The 18,949-nt window shown below is 45.6% G+C and overlaps 1 gene segment (V, D, J or C); it reads left to right on the top strand.

The window, feature by feature from the left end:
* The first annotated feature begins 570 nt into the window (after nt 1-570).
* Nucleotides 571-18,949, top strand: part of LOC142204627 (immunoglobulin lambda-1 light chain-like) — a 227,271-nt gene continuing 208,892 nt past the window's right edge. Inside the window, 2 exon segments of the V gene segment in view lie at nt 571-625; nt 761-1,065. Of these exon segments, the coding sequence occupies nt 580-625; nt 761-1,065 (351 nt within the window).

Raw genomic sequence — 18,949 nt, 5'->3', positions numbered from 1 at the left:
TACCTGCTTATAGCAGGTGTAGATTTACTTTTATGTTACATAGACACAACATATTTGCAGAATATTTATTCGCTGATGATTTTTGGCATTTTACTGTAATGTACTTTGCACTAAGATGGACTTATGAAACTCCCCTTGAATTCCATCAATATTGCATCTTTGGTCTGTTTAACTGGTTATGGTTACTTTTGAAGTTTTTTTTTTTATTCTATTATTTCTAGATGGTACTCATGTTTGTAAAATATGGCATCCAGGTTTCAATGTATTGGAATAGTTCATATTACTGAATAAAAATGAAGGCGATTATAGCTCTGCTAAGTAAGAAAAATGACTTATCTACTATGGATAGACATACTGCATCAAATCTGCATGCATGGATCCAGCCTTAGACAAATTTACTAGACCAGACATTACTTACTATAGAAAAGACTTATCAAGTCACAAATGCAGGAGTTTATAACTCCCCAGTGATCTCATTCACTGCTGTCTAGAGAAAGTATTTGCATATTCAGAAATCTTTCTGGTATATAAAAAGCACATAAAGTGACACATGATGTGTTTCAGCTACAGATCTGCAGAATGTCCTGGATTGGCCTCTGGGTTGTCCTTTTGATGTGCTGCACAAGTAAGGAATATTGGGACTAGTATAGTGATTCTAATAACATATTACAATTATCACACACACACACACACTATATATATTTATTATATATTTATTGTGTGTATTGTAGTACATTGTACTTTTATCTCTTTCATCTAGGTGGTTATACACAATATGTCCTAACCCAGGAACCCACGATGACCACGCACCTAAATCAAGGGGTCACTCTATCATGTCAACTAAACACTGGCACTGTGTTAGATACACATTACCCTTATTGGATTCAGCAAAAACCTGATCAGATTCCTCGTGTTCTGATATATAATACCAATGGTCGCCCATCTGGAATCCCTGACAGGTTCTCTGGCTCTAGATCTGGCAAGTTTGCCTATCTGACAATATCAACGGCACAAGCTGAAGATGATGCAATGTACTATTGTCTTATGTGGTTTAGTGGAGTTGCTCACAGTGAATAAGGAACTTGATGAACCAGCCCAAAAACCTCATGCAGGTCTTATCACTTCCTCCACAAACCATCATAAAAAGAATAAGCAAGCATTGCCTTACATCCCACCAGTAGCACAATAATGGGGTATTTTTTTTCTGTCCTGTATTGAGGGAAGGGGAGTCTTTCTTCCCCTTATTAATAATGTCATTATTATTATTATTATTATTATTTATTATTATTATTTTCTACTTATTTTCCTTTTACTTACCTTGGGACTGGTATTTTTATTCTTCAGTTTATTCTCTGGTCTTATATTAGCCATAGATGGGGTTTGTTGGGCCCTGTGACATTTTCATCGCCTCCAGAAAGAGGTTCTTGAAGTTTGGAATCACATTCCCAGAGGTCTGGACAAGAAATTCTCTGGTCTCAGAAGGGCGGTCTCAAAAGGATGTTGGATGGATCTGAAAAAATGGAAAGTCAATGTTTCACCCTCTTTGGACTCTGTAGACCACATATTCATCCCTGTCCGGGACTTGAAATGCCCACAAAGTTTTATCAGGTAGTCTTCTAACCTGAGGGAACCTCAAGCCATGTGTTTGGCATTCCTTCACTTCTCCTTCCAACTCAAGGGGAACGCATTCAGAGTACATTCAGATAGCATGACAGCTGTTCCTTACATCAACATGCAGGGAGACAATCGATTCCAACCTCTTCTCCAGAAAGTGGGGATGATCTTGGAGTGGGCAGAGAAGAACCGGTCTCATCTATCTGCAGTACTTATCAAAGGGTTTCTCAATGTGATAGCAGACCAGTTGAGTCGAGGTCTTTCAGTTGATAGGGAAAAGAGTCTTAACCCTGAGATCTTTTAGTTGATCAACCAGAAATGGGTTTATCTGAAAGTAGATCTCATGGTGACCAGACTCAATTCCAAAGTAGAGAAGTTTCACTCTTTGTTCCAAGAGGAAAATCCATTGGCAGTGGGTACCCTGTCCATCCCATGGCATATTGTCTCCAGTTTTCATGATACCAAGGGTACTGATGAAAATCAGACAGGGCCAAACCACAATATAATCAGTATGGGGCAGTATGTGCTAACTGGAAACTGTGAATAAACCACATGGGCGACACATGGATGTCACTTGTGTGCTGCCCATGCACTGGCCTTGCTTCTGCAGCCCCTTCCATTCAATGAACTATTCAACTAAAGGCTGTAAAATCATATAGGAATAGACATGTCGGTTCACACCCATGTATGGAAAAACCCAGATAGCACACTGACCACTCATACAGTCGTCTGCAAGGGGGCTTATATAGAACAGCTAGTTTCATCAGCCTGAGCGGATTTTTAATAATCTGTTGACTTGTATATTTTACTTGTGTCTTTCTTTAGCAGGAGTTAGTTGGCCTTGCAGCTCTGCTTTTACACTCTTAGGCTAAGGCCCCATGTGGTGTCTCACAGTAAAAAGGCCCTGCGGCAAAACTACGGCAGCAATACATCACAGTTCTTCCCGCAGCGCTTTAGACATAAAGTTCGCAGAAGTTTCCTCTGCAGCCTATATTGAAAAATATGTTTCACTAGTCTGTTTTATGCGTCAACTGATGCACAGGTTTGGTCAGGTACCCTTCCAATCTCACATCATTCTACTGTAATCACAAGGCCTTTAGATAATCTCTGTAGAGTTGTGGGAATATATTGGTACCATATAAGCAACATAAAAATAAAAAGCAGAAGCAGATAGTATTTTTACATACAGCACAATGTTCTAGTTCACCCATTAGGTGGCTCTGCATGATCATTATTTCTACCCACTGTGTTCATTTTTACTTTTCATTACTCATGGGAAGATTTTAGTACTGTTTTATATGAGAGTATAGCTGTAGCGGGTGCAGCGGTAGCAGGTGGTATTGACCAGTTTGTTATTAATGTTTTTATAGTCACACAGGGGCATAACTAGCAGACTGGGCCCCATAGCAAACTTTTGACTTGGCTCCCCACCCTCACACGAATGGCCCCTACACACATTGTATTGTTCCATAGCAGCCCTCCACCAATCTTACTCACCTCTCTTGGGCTCTGGCGTGGGTCTTTGAGCCTTTTTAACCCCTTAACGCTAAATCACGTACCTGTACGTCAGGGAATGTGGTTAGTTCCCACATTCCCACGTACCTGTACGTGATTGAGATCGCACGGGCTCAGAAGCAGAACCCGTGCGATCTCCACGGGAGGCCGGCTGTATCTGACAGCCAGGCTTCCCCTGTAGCAGCAGGGACGGTGATTGCACCGACCCCCGCTGTTTAACCCTTAAGGTGCCATGATCCATAGTGATCATGGCACCCTAGGGGTTTGGCCGGCTATAAAGCATGCTGCCGGCTGCATAAGGAGTCTGTGTTAGCTGTAATTTACAGCTACACGCTGCTCCTTAATCCCTCCCCCCATCGGAGCGAGCTCCGATGGGGGGAGGGTTAACCCCTTGGATGCCAGGATGAGGGGAAGCTAGTCTATGCATCTGCATAGCTAGCTTCCTCTATAGACTGCAATACAAGTGTATTGCAGTCTGTAGTTAGTATAGAACCAGCGATCCTCTCTGATCGCTGGTTCTAGTGTGGTTGCAGCACAAATAAAAAAATGTAAAAAAGTTTTTTTTAAAAAAAAAAAAATAAAGTGTGTAAAACAAAAACAAACAAACATAGTTACATTTCTTGTAAATCTGGAAAATCGCTGTTACACTTGTAAGCCTTATAACGTCCAAAATAAATTAAAATACAATCAAAAGATGATGCCGATATAAAGCAGAGATATGGGAGATAATATTTATTACTGTATTTGGGTGGTATAACTATCTGCCTGAAAAGCAGAGAATTTCACATTTCGAAAATTGCAATTTTTTCCAAATTTCCATCAAATTTCCTATTTTTTTAATAAGTAAATACAAAAATATTGATTAGTGTTTACCACTAACATAAAGTATAATGTGTTACGAGAAAATAATCCCAAAATCACTTGTGTAAATTAAAGCGTCTCAAAATTATTGCCATTTAAAGTGACACATGTCAGTTTTGAAAAAATAGGCCTGGTCCTTAACATACATTTGGGCTGTGTCCTTAAGGCGTTAATGACGTCACAGACATGCGTTATGCCAACGTCATTATGTGTAGTGACACCAGCTTGACCCACTTGATGTCTGTGGCATCATTGAAGAGGTCTGAAGACCCACTCCAAAGCCTAGTCGAGGCGAATAAGACTGTTTTTTATGTTTGATCACCTCCTCTGGGCCTCCTCTTATTATACTAGGGATCTAAAGAGGCCCCAGAGTATAATAGCAATTTTGGTTCAGACGTGTTTGGTCCAAATGAAACTGCCGGATGAACATAATGCTTCTTCAGCCCTCCAGGGTGCCCTGTGCATCCCATGTGCAAATGTCCTGGTCTGGGAGGTCCTGACGCCGTTCAGAGTCAACGATGTGATATGTGATGCACGGGGCTCCATGGAGGGCCCCGTGCATCCCAACAGCCTATTTAAATTTTAAAAAAGCAGCGAGGGTCCACAAGGTCCCCTACAGTCTATAGCCATGTTGCCATAGTTCCACATATTATTAAACTTCTTGGAGATGACTACTGGCAGAAAATTTACTGACAGCGAGTATTTGCTGACACCATTATTTTCCTGATAGATTGTAAACTGCAGTAAGCAGGCCCTTAGATTCTAATATTTCATGTCTTTATTAATTTGCTACTCTGTAATGTCTGATTTAGTCCATAAATTTTACAAACCCTCTATCTTGTACCAGTGCTGCAGAATTCATCATTCCCCCTGGCATAGAGGAATGACATTGAGGCACAGGACCTTTTTTTTTTTTTTTTTAATATGTAGATTGTGAGCCCCCATATAGGGATCACAATGTACTTTTTTTCCCCCTATCAGAATGTCTTTGTAGAATGGGAGGAAATCCATACAAACATGGGGAGAACATACAAAACTCCTTGCAGATGTTGTCCTTGGCCGGGTTTTGAACCCAGGACTCCAGCGCTGCAAAGCTGCAGTGCTAACTAGTGTTGAGCGAGTAGTATTTGATCGAATACCTCACTGGCATAGGAATGTGTGTAATCGGCCGAACACCAAGGGGTTAAACGCATCGAATATTCAATGCTAGGAAGAAGCACATGATGGTGCAGGCAAAAGGAGCAGTGGCAGTGGCAGTGGAAAAGGGGAGGATGAGGATGAACTCCCCAAAGTGTCAGAGTCAGAGGTGACTTGGCTGGTAATCTGGACTGCAGAGCCAGCACTGCCGTCACTGAGGACGGGTTGCTGGTCCTCAACCACAAAATTGCTAGGAAATGGCAGAGGCTCCAGTGTTTCTGCATGAGGACACACAAAGTGGTGTGATAGCTCCTGGGATTGGTGAAGTGGTGGGTCCGAGTGAGGGACAGTTAAAGGAGCTGAAAACATGTCCTCGGAAGACTGGACATGTGGGGAGGAAGGTGGACCAGACTCTTGGCAAGGAAGAGGACTTGAGGTAGTGGCTGACTGGCTGGTGGATAAGGAGCTGTAAGCATTATCCGCTAGCCATTGTAACACCTGTTCCTGGTGCTCGGGTCTGGTTAGTGTGGTATCCTGCTTAATGCAGCTATCAAGTCAGGGATTGTGATAGACGCATGCTAATGTTTCTTTAGCTTAAAATTTGGGTTTTTGTCCATAGTATTGGAGAGGAAAGAAGGTTTCCATGTATTTTTGAACTTTCCATAGAGGTTGTATTGAGTGTGGAAAGTGAGTAGTTGTTAGGCTGTGATGCCCCCAGGCATGCTTCCCCTGCTGTCCCAGTTGCATTCCAGAGGTGTTGGCATCATTTCCTCAGGTGTCATAGTGGACTTGGTGACCCTCCTGAGTTGAATATTGGTTTCCCCCTAAACGAGTATTTTTTCCCCATAGACTATAATGGGGTTCGATATTCGTTCGAACAGTTGAGTTTTGAGGGACTACTCGAATCGAATATCGAACTTCGAACATTTCACTGATCGCTCATCTCTAGTTGCCAACACTTCATAAATTCTTAAATAGCCATTAAAGATCAAGGATTTTTATTTCCAATGTCCATGGAAAAAACATGATATTATTAATGCTGGAGAAGCCTGTACTAGTTATTATTAGAGATGAGCGAACACTAAAATGTTCGAGGTTCGAAATTCGATTCGAACAGCCGCTCACTGTTCGAGTGTTCGAATGGGTTTCGAACCCCATTATAGTCTATGGGGAACATAAACTCGTTAAGGGGGAAACCCAAATTCGTGTCTGGAGGGTCACCAAGTCCACTATGACACCCCAGGAAATGATACCAACACCCTGGAATGACACTGGGACAGCAGGGGAAGCATGTCTGGGGGCATAAAAGTCACTTTATTTCATGGAAATCCCTGTCAGTTTGCGATTTTCGCAAGCTAACTTTTCCCCATAGAAATGCATTGGCCAGTGCTGATTGGCCAGAGTACGGAACTCGACCAATCAGCGCTGGCTCTGCTGGAGGAGGCGGAGTCTAAGATAGCTCCACACCAGTCTCCATTCAGGTCCGACCTTAGACTCCGCCTCCTCCGGCAGAGCCAGCGCTGATTGGCCGAAGGCTGGCCAATGCATTCCTATGCGAATGCAGACTTAGCAGTGCTGAGTCAGTTTTGCTCAACTACACATCTGATGCACACTCGGCACTGCTACATCAGATGTAGCAATCTGATGTAGCAGAGCCGAGGGTGCACTAGAACCCCTGTGCAAACTCAGTTCACGCTAATAGAATGCATTGGCCAGCGCTGATTGGCCAATGCATTCTATTAGCCCGATGAAGTAGAGCTGAATGTGTGTGCTAAGCACACACATTCAGCACTGCTTCATCAAGCCAATACAATGCATTAGCCAGTGCTGATTGGCCAGAGTACGGAATTCGGCCAATCAGCGCTGGCCAATGCATTCTATTAGCCCGATGAAGTAGAGCTGAATGTGTGTGCTAAGCACACACATTCAGCACTGCTTCATCAAGCCAATACAATGCATTAGCCAGTGCTGATTGGCCAGAGTACGGAATTCGGCCAATCAGCGCTGGCTCTGCTGGAGGAGGCGGAGTCTAAGATCGCTCCACACCAGTCTCCATTCAGGTCCGACCTTAGACTCCGCCTCCTCCGGCAGAGCCAGCGCTGATTGGCCGAAGGCTGGCCAATGCATTCCTATGCGAATGCAGACTTAGCAGTGCTGAGTCAGTTTTGCTCAACTACACATCTGATGCACACTCGGCACTGCTACATCAGATGTAGCAATCTGATGTAGCAGAGCCGAGGGTGCACTAGAACCCCTGTGCAAACTCAGTTCACGCTAATAGAATGCATTGGCCAGCGCTGATTGGCCAATGCATTCTATTAGCCCGATGAAGTAGAGCTGAATGTGTGTGCTAAGCACACACATTCAGCACTGCTTCATCAAGCCAATACAATGCATTAGCCAGTGCTGATTGGCCAGAGTACGGAATTCGGCCAATCAGCGCTGGCCAATGCATTCTATTAGCCCGATGAAGTAGAGCTGAATGTGTGTGCTAAGCACACACATTCAGCACTGCTTCATCAAGCCAATACAATGCATTAGCCAGTGCTGATTGGCCAGAGTACGGAATTCGGCCAATCAGCGCTGGCTCTGCTGGAGGAGGCGGAGTCTAAGGTCGGACCTGAATGGAGACTGGTGTGGAGCGATCTTAGACTCCGCCTCCTCCAGCAGAGCCAGCGCTGATTGGCCGAATTCCGTACTCTGGCCAATCAGCACTGGCTAATGCATTGTATTGGCGTGATGAAGCAGTGCTGAATGTGTGTGCTTAGCACACACATTCAGCTCTACTTCATCGGGCTAATAGAATGCATTGGCCAGCGCTGATTGGCCGAATTCCGTACTCTGGCCAATCAGCACTGGCTAATGCATTGTATTGGCTTGATGAAGCAGTGCTGAATGTGTGTGCTTAGCACACACATTCAGCTCTACTTCATCGGGCTAATAGAATGCATTGGCCAATCAGCGCTGGCCAATGCATTCTATTAGCGTGAACTGAGTTTGCACAGGGGTTCTAGTGCACCCTCGGCTCTGCTACATCAGATTGCTACATCTGATGTAGCAGTGCCGAGTGTGCATCAGATGTGTAGTTGAGCAAAACTGACTCAGCACTGCTAAGTCTGCATTCGCATAGGAATGCATTGGCCAGCCTTCGGCCAATCAGCGCTGGCTCTGCCGGAGGAGGCGGAGTCTAAGGTCGGACCTGAATGGAGACTGGTGTGGAGCTATCTTAGACTCCGCCTCCTCCAGCAGAGCCAGCGCTGATTGGTCGAGTTCCGTACTCTGGCCAATCAGCGCTGGCCAATGCATTCTATTAGCCCGATGAAGTAGAGCTGAATGTGTGTGCTTAGCACACACATTCAGCTCTACTTCATCAGGCTAATAGAATACATTGGCCAATCAGCGCTGGCCAATGCATTCTATTAGCTTGATGAAGCAGAGTGTGCACAAGGGTTCAAGCGCACCCTCGGCTCTGATGTAGCAGAGCTGAGGGTGCACAAGGGTTCAAGTGCACCCTCGGCTCTCCTACATCAGAGCCGAGGGTGCGCTTGAACCCTTGTGCAGCCTCGGCTCTGCTACATCAGAGCCGAGGGTGCGCTTGAACCCTTGTGCACACTCTGCTTCATCAAGCTAATAGAATGCATTGGCCAGCACTGATTGGCCAGAGTACGGAATTCGGCCAATCAGCGCTGGCCAATGCATCCCTATGGGAAAAAGTTTATCTCACAAAAATCACAATTACACACCCGATAGAGCCCCAAAAAGTTATTTTTAATAACATTCCCCCCTAAATAAAGGTTATCCCTAGCTATCCCTGCCTGTACAGCTATCCCTGTCTCATAGTCACAAAGTTCACATTCTCATATGACCCGGATTTGAAATCCACTATTCGTCTAAAATGGAGGTCACCTGATTTCGGCAGCCAATGACTTTTTCCAATTTTTTTCAATGCCCCCAGTGTCGTAGTTCCTGTCCCACCTCCCCTGCGCTGTTATTGGTGCAAAAAAGGCGCCAGGGAAGGTGGGAGGGGAATCGAATTTTGGCGCACTTTACCACGTGGTGTTCGATTCGATTCGAACATGGCGAACACCCTGATATCCGATCGAACATGTGTTCGATAGAACACTGTTCGCTCATCTCTAGTTATTATCATTGTGGTTATCCGTATTGTTCAGGTTATAGAAACTGCGGCTATTGTCCTTTTTAAATAAATTGTCCAAAAAAATGTAAATAACGTTGCCAACCCTGCGCTGTGTTCATTTGCCTACAACGCCGCACCTTCATCTTGTGTGGTTGTATAAAATCTCCTGAGAACCTGCATTAAGTGTATTTCTTTGCTTCACCGAGTCTATTTCCTGTTTTCCACCATGTCTTGGTTTTTGATCCTCTGCATCAGCATGTGTTCATGTAAGATTGTGATATCAATATGTGTAAGGATTCTTCTCCTTTCTATACTGCTTAATATCTCGCTCTTCTTTCAGATTCTGAGGCCAAATTTACGGTTATTCAAGACAGTAAAGTTTCAGTGTCTGTTGGTGATGACATTCGGCTGATCTGCAGTCAGAGCAGTGGCTCCGTAGTTGCATCTAACCACCCAACCTGGGTGTATCAAGAAGATCGACGTGTTCCGAAACTTATAGTTAGCAGTAATGGCAACAATGATCACAATATAAGACCATCAACAATACCAGATCGATTCACAGGATCCATAGCAGGTGGATCTGCTGTCCTGTCCATTATTAAATCAGAAGCTAAGGATGATGGAGCTTATTACTGTGCTCTGTGGAGTGGCAGCGCATGCACAGTGCTATAAGACAATGAAGAACTAAGTCAGTAATACCCAGTGTTGTATATATGACTTTCTTGTCATTTTCAAACAAGTAAACATAGTTGCAATCAAGAAATATAGGCAACCATAAAGATCTGAGGGAAGTTGACATTGGCCAAATTCTAATAGTTATGGCTAGACCAAGAGAGTCAAACTTATTTTCACCTAGGGCAACATCAGCCTTAAGGTTGTCTTCAAAGGTCCATAATTCTGTGACTGTATAAATGTAGCTATTCCAGATATGTTGTTATAGCCCATGGAAAGCAACATATTGTTAATACACATAGGTCAATATAATATAATAGTGTCAATTATCTCCACCTACAGGTAACAGTCCCATCATATGTAATAGTGTCCTTTGTCCCCCACATAGATATTGGTTATCCCCACAGGTAATAGTTCTTCCTTCTGTGCACCTCTTCTATTGTCCTGCTGGCTACCCTGTCACTATGGTACTGAAAGTGATACCATAGAGCAGGAGACAGCATAACCAGAAGGTCATTAAAAGAGGTATACAGCCGGGCACCACATTAGCGCTTCGCAGGAAAAAGAGTTAAGTATTACATTCCCTACCCATGGAGATATTAGTGTTGTGAGGGGGCCTATGAGGCCAATTGGTTTAGGAGCCCGATAGCAGGGGCAGCTGCTGTGACCCCTATAGCTGTTTGTTCTGTCTTTGGCTGGAAAGAGTACAGTACTCCCCAGCTATAGAGTACTGGGGACCTTGTGGCAGAAGACAGAACAAGGTGACGTAACATATTTTGTCACCTCGCTTTCCCAAAAAATATCAATAAAAAGTGATCAATAACTTATACATATCAAACATTGGTACCAATAAAAACTACAACTTGTCCCACAAATAAAGAGCCCTGACATATCTTATATCTGTCAACAAAACAGTAAAAAATAGGCATCAGAATACGGTGACCCCAGGAGAATTACTCATTTTCAAAATGTCGTCTTATTTGAAAAAGTAGTAAAACATAATAAAACCAATATAAATATGGTATTGCAGTAGTCATAAATCAGTAATCATAAAGTTGTCATATCATATTTAATGCAGAGTGCATGCCCTAAAAATAAAATGCCAAAAATTATGATGGAATTGTAGGTAGCATCATGCTACTTGCTTTCCCATTTTGGGAGATGGAGGGGAAGAATATCCAAAGACTTTTGTAAGGCAGGGAGGTTCTCTGGTGTGGAAAGTGTAAGCAGTTTGTCGTTGAGTCGCATCTGAGGTGCAAATGGGAAGCCCCAGTGATTTGGGATTCCATATTCCTAAAAAAGAGTGAGCAGCAGTTTCAGTGCGGTGTACTGGCAGAGAGTGTGCCGAAATGAGTCCAGAAAGAGCAAGAGAGGTTCACTGTCAAAGGTCTTTTGCAATGTGACCTTGAGCAATATCTCCTCTTTGAGAGTGTAGTAATGGATCCTACAGATGACATTGCGGGGTCTGTTCATGTCTGCACTGTGTGGTCTGGATATCAGCTGGGTGTCCTAGCAGAGTGTTAAAAATACCACTTAGGGTAGGGATGAACTCAGAAGCTGGAGTGGTTTCAGGGAGGCCAATGACCCGGATTTTACTTTTTTTTTTTAAAGCATATCATGTGCGGTATATCTGTATATACCAATATGTAACATACGTAAACATAAATGGTATTAAAGCTTTGGTCAGGGAACTGTTTTATGATTGGTTGATTTTTTTCTAGAATATTGTTGTTTACTAAATGTTACATGTCATTAAAAGGGTTTTCCGGGCAAAAAATGTTTTTTTTAAAATTTTTTTTAAAGTGCCTATTAGCGCTATTAATGGGTTAATAAATGTAACCATATACTTTTTAGCATGTTTTGAGTGATTTTTGGGTGTCTCTGGGAGCCCCTGGTGTCTCCTGCTTCAGCACAGAAAATTTTCAGCACGGAAAATTCAGCGCCATTTTCCTCCGTGTGAATGGACCCTAAGGGGGAGTTCACACGGTGTAAAGTGGCGCGCAATCTGACACGTATATGCGTGTCAGAAGTTTGCTCGTTCAAAAAAGATCCCATTGATTTCAATGGGAGTTACGATCGTATACGGTGCATAATTTTGCGCCCGTAATTTTACGCACCGTATACGATCGTAACTCCCATTGAAATCAATCCCTTTGGAACGCCCAAAAAAAGAAACCAAAAGGTAAAATGACTTGTTCGTTCTAAATAGATGCGTAAGCACCTTACTACTTCCAGAGTGTGCCACTTCTCTTCCTCTGATTTAAATTGGCGAAAGAAGGAACCTTGGGTAAAAACCCCGGTAAAAAAACCTTAATTGGACACAGTCCGGATAAAAAAACTGTGTAACGCTTATGGGCTGACAGAGCCTGTAGCTCCCCTATGCGTTTGGCTGATGTGATTGCCAATAAAAAAGATACCTTCAGGGTCATAAACTTCAAATCCACCTCCTGCGTTGATTCGAATGGGGGATTGCAAAGACCCACTAGAATGGTGGTAAGGTCCCATTGAGGAACTGGGGATCTTATGGAAGGTCTCAACCTGGTTGCCCCCTTGTGGAATCCTGAGATGAAGTTATTCTGGGTCAGACGTCTGTCCAGACAAGCGGATAAAGCGGCCACATGAACTTTCAGTGTGGCTGGTGTCAGGCCCTTATCCAGTCCATCCTGCAGAAATTCCAATAATTGTATGGGAGGGTTATCCTGAGATACCTGTTTCTCCCTGCACCAGGACTTGAAGATATTGAAAATTCTGGAGTAAGCCTGGCTAGAGCTCTAGCATGAGCTATAGTATTCCGTATGGCTGAAGGTAACATCTCTAATCCAGGTATGGACCCGTCAATTTCGAGGCTGTCAAGTTGAATCTATTGAGATCTTGGCATACTCTGGCACCCTGAGTGACCAGATTGTGCTGTGGGGGGAGCCTCCAGTATGTCCCTCGGCTCATCTGAATGAGCTGGGTGAACCATGCCCTCCTCGGCCAGAATGGAATGATCGCAATTACTGATGCCTGCTCCTGTCTGACTTTCATCAATACCCTCGGTATCATGGAAAGCAGAGGGAAGATGTATGCCAGCCTGAACTTCCATGGTATTGACAGAGCATCTATCCCCAAAGACTTGTCTTCCAGATAGAGGGAGCAGAATTTCTCTACTTTGGCATTGTACCTGGTGGCCATTAGATCCACCTCTGGAATTCCCCACATCCTGGTTATCTGATGACACAGTCGGACCCCAACTGAGTTGGTCCGCTATCACATTCAAGGATCCCTTGATGTGGACCGCCGTGAGATGTGTGAGGTTCTTCTCTGCCCAGGAGAAAATGTGATCTGTTTCTCTCAGAAGGGTAGGAGACCGGGTACCCCCCTGCTTGTTCAGATAGAGGACTGCGGTCAGATTGTCTGAACGTACTTTTACTGCCCTGCCCCGAAGGAGGGGGCAAAATGTAGAAGAGCTAGATAGATAGCTCTGATTTCTCGCCAATTGGAAGACCTGGTCTTCTCTACACGATTCCAAGTTCCCTTTGCGTACATCTCGTCTAGATGGGCTACCCAGCTGGTTAGAGATGCATCCGTTGTCAACCGGGTCCAGACCGGCTGGACCATGGACCTCCCATTTTTTAGATGGAGCCACCACCTGAGCGACAGACGGGTATTGAGGGATAAATGAATAGGTGAGTCCAGACCCCGAGCGCTGCGGTTCCATACATTGAGAACCTCGCTCTGGAGAGGGCGCATGTGCCAGATTGCCCACGACACTGCTTCTGCTGAAGCAGACCAAAGACCCAGGACCCTCATGGCTGTTCGGATTGATACTTGCCATCTCTGATAGAGATGTTTGGCAGCTGCTTTTTTCTTCCTCTGGTAAGGGAGAGACACGGTCATCTGGACTGAATCCAGAACAAACCCCAGGAAGGTTTTCCTCGTGGAGGGTTCCACATCTGACTTGCTCCAGTTGATTATCCAACCCAGGTCTTGAAGAAGGGTGGTGGTGACCTGCAAGTGATCTCTTAATACCCCCACTGAGGGGGCTTTCAGCAGCCAGTCTTCAAAGACTATAAACAGTCCTTTCAGCCTGAGGCAGGCGGCAATGGGCGCCATGACCTTTGTGAATACGTATGGAGCCGTGGTGATGCCGAATGGCAGAGCCGCAAACTGAAAATGACATAACTTGCTGTGCATTGATACGGCTATTCTCAAATACTTCCGGTGCGGAGGAAAAACTGGAATGTGGAGGTATGCATCCTTGAGATCCAATGTGGCCAGAACATTGCCCGGATGAAGAAAGGCGACCACCGACTTTGTTTCCATACAGAAATGTAGTTTGAGAATAAAGCGGTTTAGGAATCGGAGGTCGATTATCATCCTCCAGCCCCCTGATGCCTTCGGCACCAGGAAGACTGGAGAATATACGCCTGTGCCCCTTTGACCCATCGGGACTGGTTCCAGGGCCTCCTTGTCTAGATACTCCTGCACCATTTCTTCCAGGCATGCTTGTTTTTGCCTTGGCAAAGAGCGAGTTACGATATATCTGGCGTGGGGAGGAGACACAAAATCTATGTGATATCCTTGTTGAATTAGTTGTAGGACCCAAGGGTCCTGGATGTTTTTGCGCCAGACTGGAAGGAGTTTTTGCAGGCGACCTCCAACAGGCGTGCACTTGTTGAGATGGATACAGTAATTGTCAAAAGGAGGGCTTCTTTGGCTCCTCCTTGGAGAAACGGCGACCAGAGCCCCTGGACTGAAAACCTGACATTCTGTGCTGTGGTCTGGATGATGCCTGCCTTTGAGCGCCTCTGCCACGGGACAACATCCTCGGTCTGCTCTGTAAGGCTGGGGAAGAGACCTCCCTCTTCCTTCTGCCAACCCCTCCATTATTTCGTCCAGCTGTTTCCCAAACAGCCTGCGTGGTTCGAAAGGGAGGGCACATAAATTATATTTTGAGGCATTGTCAACCTTCCAAGGTTGCAGCCAAAGGGGCCTCCTGGCGGCTCCAGATAACCCTATTCCTTTGGCAGCAGCCTTCACCTGATAAGTGGCAGCTTCTGCCAGAAATTCAGTAGCCAGGGAGAGAGATGAAAATGACTTCAAAAGGTCATCTCGAGGTACCCCATCATCAATATCTCTCCGCAGATTTTCCAAATCAGCTTGCAGCTATAGGAAACATTAATTTAAATTTCTTGGACTGGAAAAAAGGTTTGTTAGGACGTTCCCATTCCGTTTTCATTGCTTTAGCCAGGGCTGGATCCACTTGGAAGGCCCTGGACCTTCTATAGGTGGATTCTAAGGCCTCCCCCTCGTCAACATCATGCCCGCCTGAGTGGATGGACTTGAGGAGTTTGGACATTTTCTCCACTGGAAAAGAATACTTAGGAGTATCAGAATCATCACATTCATCCGAAGAAATCACTATACTTGACCCTTCTTCTGAAGGGCATCTCAAAGGCCCTGGATCTCTGCGTGGTCTCTTGGCAGAACTGACAAGGGCCTCCTTCATTTCCAGCACAGAATCCGAAACTAGTTCCTTCACCCATGCGACCATATCACAGAGGGCAGGTTCTTCAGGCGGAGGGGCTCGACACTGGCGACATCTATTGTGTTCATACCCATCCGGGAGTGGGATGTCGCAACCTCTGCAAGCAAGATGTTTACGCTTGGAAGACCCTTTACGCCTGGGTGACTCGTCCCCTCGGGGAGAGGAAGACCTCTGAAAGAGAAAAAACAAGGAAGATCATAGCCTGGCTAGAATCGAGACAGTACTGTGATAAATAGCAATAGAAGCTTCAAAGCTACAAATGCAAGATACAAGATGCAAGAAACGCCACAGAGCAGCGGAGCTTGGTCCGAGTAGCAGAGCAAGCACACAAGGTCTGGCCTGGCTGGACTTATATAGGGCAGGAACAAGAGGAGGGGCTGACTCCCCTGATAGACTCCCGTTTTAATGCACATTATAATTATTACTATTATTATCCTGGGGACCCCAGCCATGCTAGGGACCCCAATACCTGGATTCTCACAAAAAACCTTCCTTTTTCGGCCTCTTAGCCATGTCCCTCACCATAGGAGGGACAGAGGGCGGTAGCCGAGGATAGATAGAGGCCCCTCCCACTAATGGGAGGAGCCGAAATCCCGTCCGGCTGTACTGCCGGCACCAGGAAGTCCGCTCCAGCCGAGCTGGCCGGGAGCTGGGGAGAATAGAGGCCACGAGCGGATGAAAACAGGAGCGAGGAGGCAGGTAAGAGAGAAACTCTGTCTCCTGCAACCTTCAAGCACCTAAGGAGATAAGAGAAACCTATTTTTTTTCCCCATCTGTTGTGCTGCGGTTTTAACGTGGGGGAATGGCTATTGCTCTTCATCAGTCCTCTGACCCTTTCCACTGTGGCAATCTAGAATGATCCCTAGGACCTAGTCTTCCTTTCCAGCCACAATTGGGGAAATGCAAGACACATCTAGATAGTGGAGCCATAAGTTTCCACACTTTTCAGCATTAGAAATGGTAACCCCATTTAACCCCTTATGGTTTAAGGTGTTCAAATTTGAAATAAAAAACACTTTCCTTCGAAGCAATTGTGGGGAAGTTAGCTCAGACCCAACCAATCAGAGACAGGGACACAAATTTTGCAACAAAAACTGGTTTATTAAAAAAAAAAAAAAAACCACAGCAAATACATAAACCTTTACGTCAGACACAAAAATGAGCAAAATAAAATAGACTTCAGTCAAAAGGGCAAAACAAAACCTGCTCATCTGAAATTTAAGTGTTAATAGTTTATTTTTGTTATTTAATAAATTTAAGTGAATGAACAAAAGAGAAATCTGAATCACATTGATATTTGATGTGACTACTTTGCAAAACAGCATAAATTCTGGTGTGCAGGACGGCAGGAGCTCGGCAGGGATAAGCCCCGCCTCCTGGGCTCTCCTCAGCCCTCTCATTGGTGGGCAGAGGACAGGCAGAGAAAGGGAGAGGGGAGAGAGGGGGAGCGTCCTGAAGCGCTGACAGGAGCCAGAGCTGCAGCTCCTGTGTCTCAGCCGTATTCCACCAACAGGGGGCCCCGATCATTGTACTCCCCCTGTACCACCTCCCCCCTCTCTAAATATCGCTGCGCATCAGATACTTGGAGCGGGCGGAGGTGGGCATCTGCAGGCAGCGCTGATGAGCTGACTGTCTGTCACTGTCAGTATCTGATTCCGCGGGGCCTCGGGCTGCGGAAGTGGAGGAGGGAGGCCGGCCGGCTTGGCTGAGGCCTGTCCGGCCTGTGTCGTGCCTCATATGGCGCGGGGCCCCGCTAGGCGCGGGGCCCCGGGCGGTTGCCCGGCCCTGGATCTGCCCCTGGCGACACTTGATGATGTTGTCATAACACATGTCTGTGACATCATTAAAGAGGCCAAAAGTCCCGCGCCAAAGTCCAAGAGAGGTGATTAAGACTGGTGGAGGGCTGCTATGGGACATTATAATGTGCGGAGGGGCCATTATGGGACATCAGACTATGTGGAGGCCACTGTGGGACATTATACTATGTATTGGGGCTGTTATGGGACATTGTAGTGTGTGGAGGCTATTGTTGGACATTATACTATGTGAAGGGGGCACAATGAGAAATTATACTGTGTGGAGGAGCCACTATGGGACATTATACTGTGTGGAAGGGTCACTATGGGACATTATACTGTGTGCAGGAGTCACTACAGGACATTATACTGTGTTCATGGGCCGCTATGAGACATTATACTATGTGGAGGGGCCGCTATGGGACATTATACTATGTGGAGGGGCCGCTATGGGACATTATACTATGCAGAGGGGTTACTCTGGGACATTATATTGTGTAGAGGAGCCGCCATGAGACATTATAGTTTTTGTAAATGGGGTGTTATATCATGTGGGGGCCACGAAAAGGTGCACTATGCTGAGGGTGGGGTGCCAAGTCAAAAGTTTGCTATGGGGCCCAGTCTCCACTAGTTACACCCCAGTGTGACTATAAAAACATTAATGACAAACTGGTCAATACCAATTCTGACTGCTACTGCTGCACCTGCTATAGCTATATTCTTTTATGCTATTATAAAATAATACAAAAATTTCCCCATGAGTAATGAGAAGTAAAAATGAACACAGTGGGTAGAAATAATGATCATGTAGAGCCACCTAATGGGTGAACTAGAACATTGTGCAGTATATAATAAAGTACTGCCTGCTTCTACTATTTATTTGTATGTTGCTTACATGGTACCAATATATTCCCACAACTCTGTACAGAGATTATCTAAAGACCTCAAGAAGATCTGTGGTTAGTTCTCGAAGATGTCTGGAACAACCTCCCTGTGGAATTCCTTCTACAACTGTGGGTAGGGGTGAGCCTAGCTTTTATACCGCCTGAGGCGGACGACAGAAAGCCGCCCCTCCCGGGAGGAGGGGGCGGGGGGGCGGAGCGGATGGGGTGGCGTTAGCAGGCAGAGAGCAGGCAGGGAGAGGACCTGCTCTCTGCCTGAGCGTCAGGGGAGGCCGGTGGAGCAGCGCTGCATCCATAGGGCCTCTCCAATCCACCGCTCGCTTCCCGTGCTGGGCTGCCGAGACGGTGACACTAAGCCAGTCCAGGGCAGCTTGTCCTAGACTCGCTTAGGTCAGCAAAAATGCCGCCCCACCCGGGGGCCCGGCATAGCGCCGCCTGAAGCGGTCACTTCAGGTCGCCTCATGGGAGGTGCAGCGCTGACTGTGGGTAAATGTATCTAGGAGAAGAGAGGAAGAAGAAAGGAAGAAGCTGATCCAGGAAAATGAAACTGAAGAAAGAAAACAGGTCCACAGGTACATACTGGGGTTACTTATTAATATCAGGCATTTGGGGTGATTACTTTTGTTTTAGTAACTCCATGTGCCTCATGTTAATAGCAGTTAACCCTATCATGTCCCTCACATTAACCCCTGTGTGCCTCACCATAAGAGTTACTGATATGTGAGACATATGGGGGTAATAGTAATGAAGATACTTTATTATTACCTCCATGTCTCTCACATAT

Source organism: Leptodactylus fuscus, chromosome 1 (assembly GCF_031893055.1).
Source record: "Leptodactylus fuscus isolate aLepFus1 chromosome 1, aLepFus1.hap2, whole genome shotgun sequence".
NCBI lineage: Eukaryota > Metazoa > Chordata > Amphibia > Anura > Leptodactylidae > Leptodactylus > Leptodactylus fuscus.
This window is presented reverse-complemented; position numbering and strand designations above follow the sequence as displayed.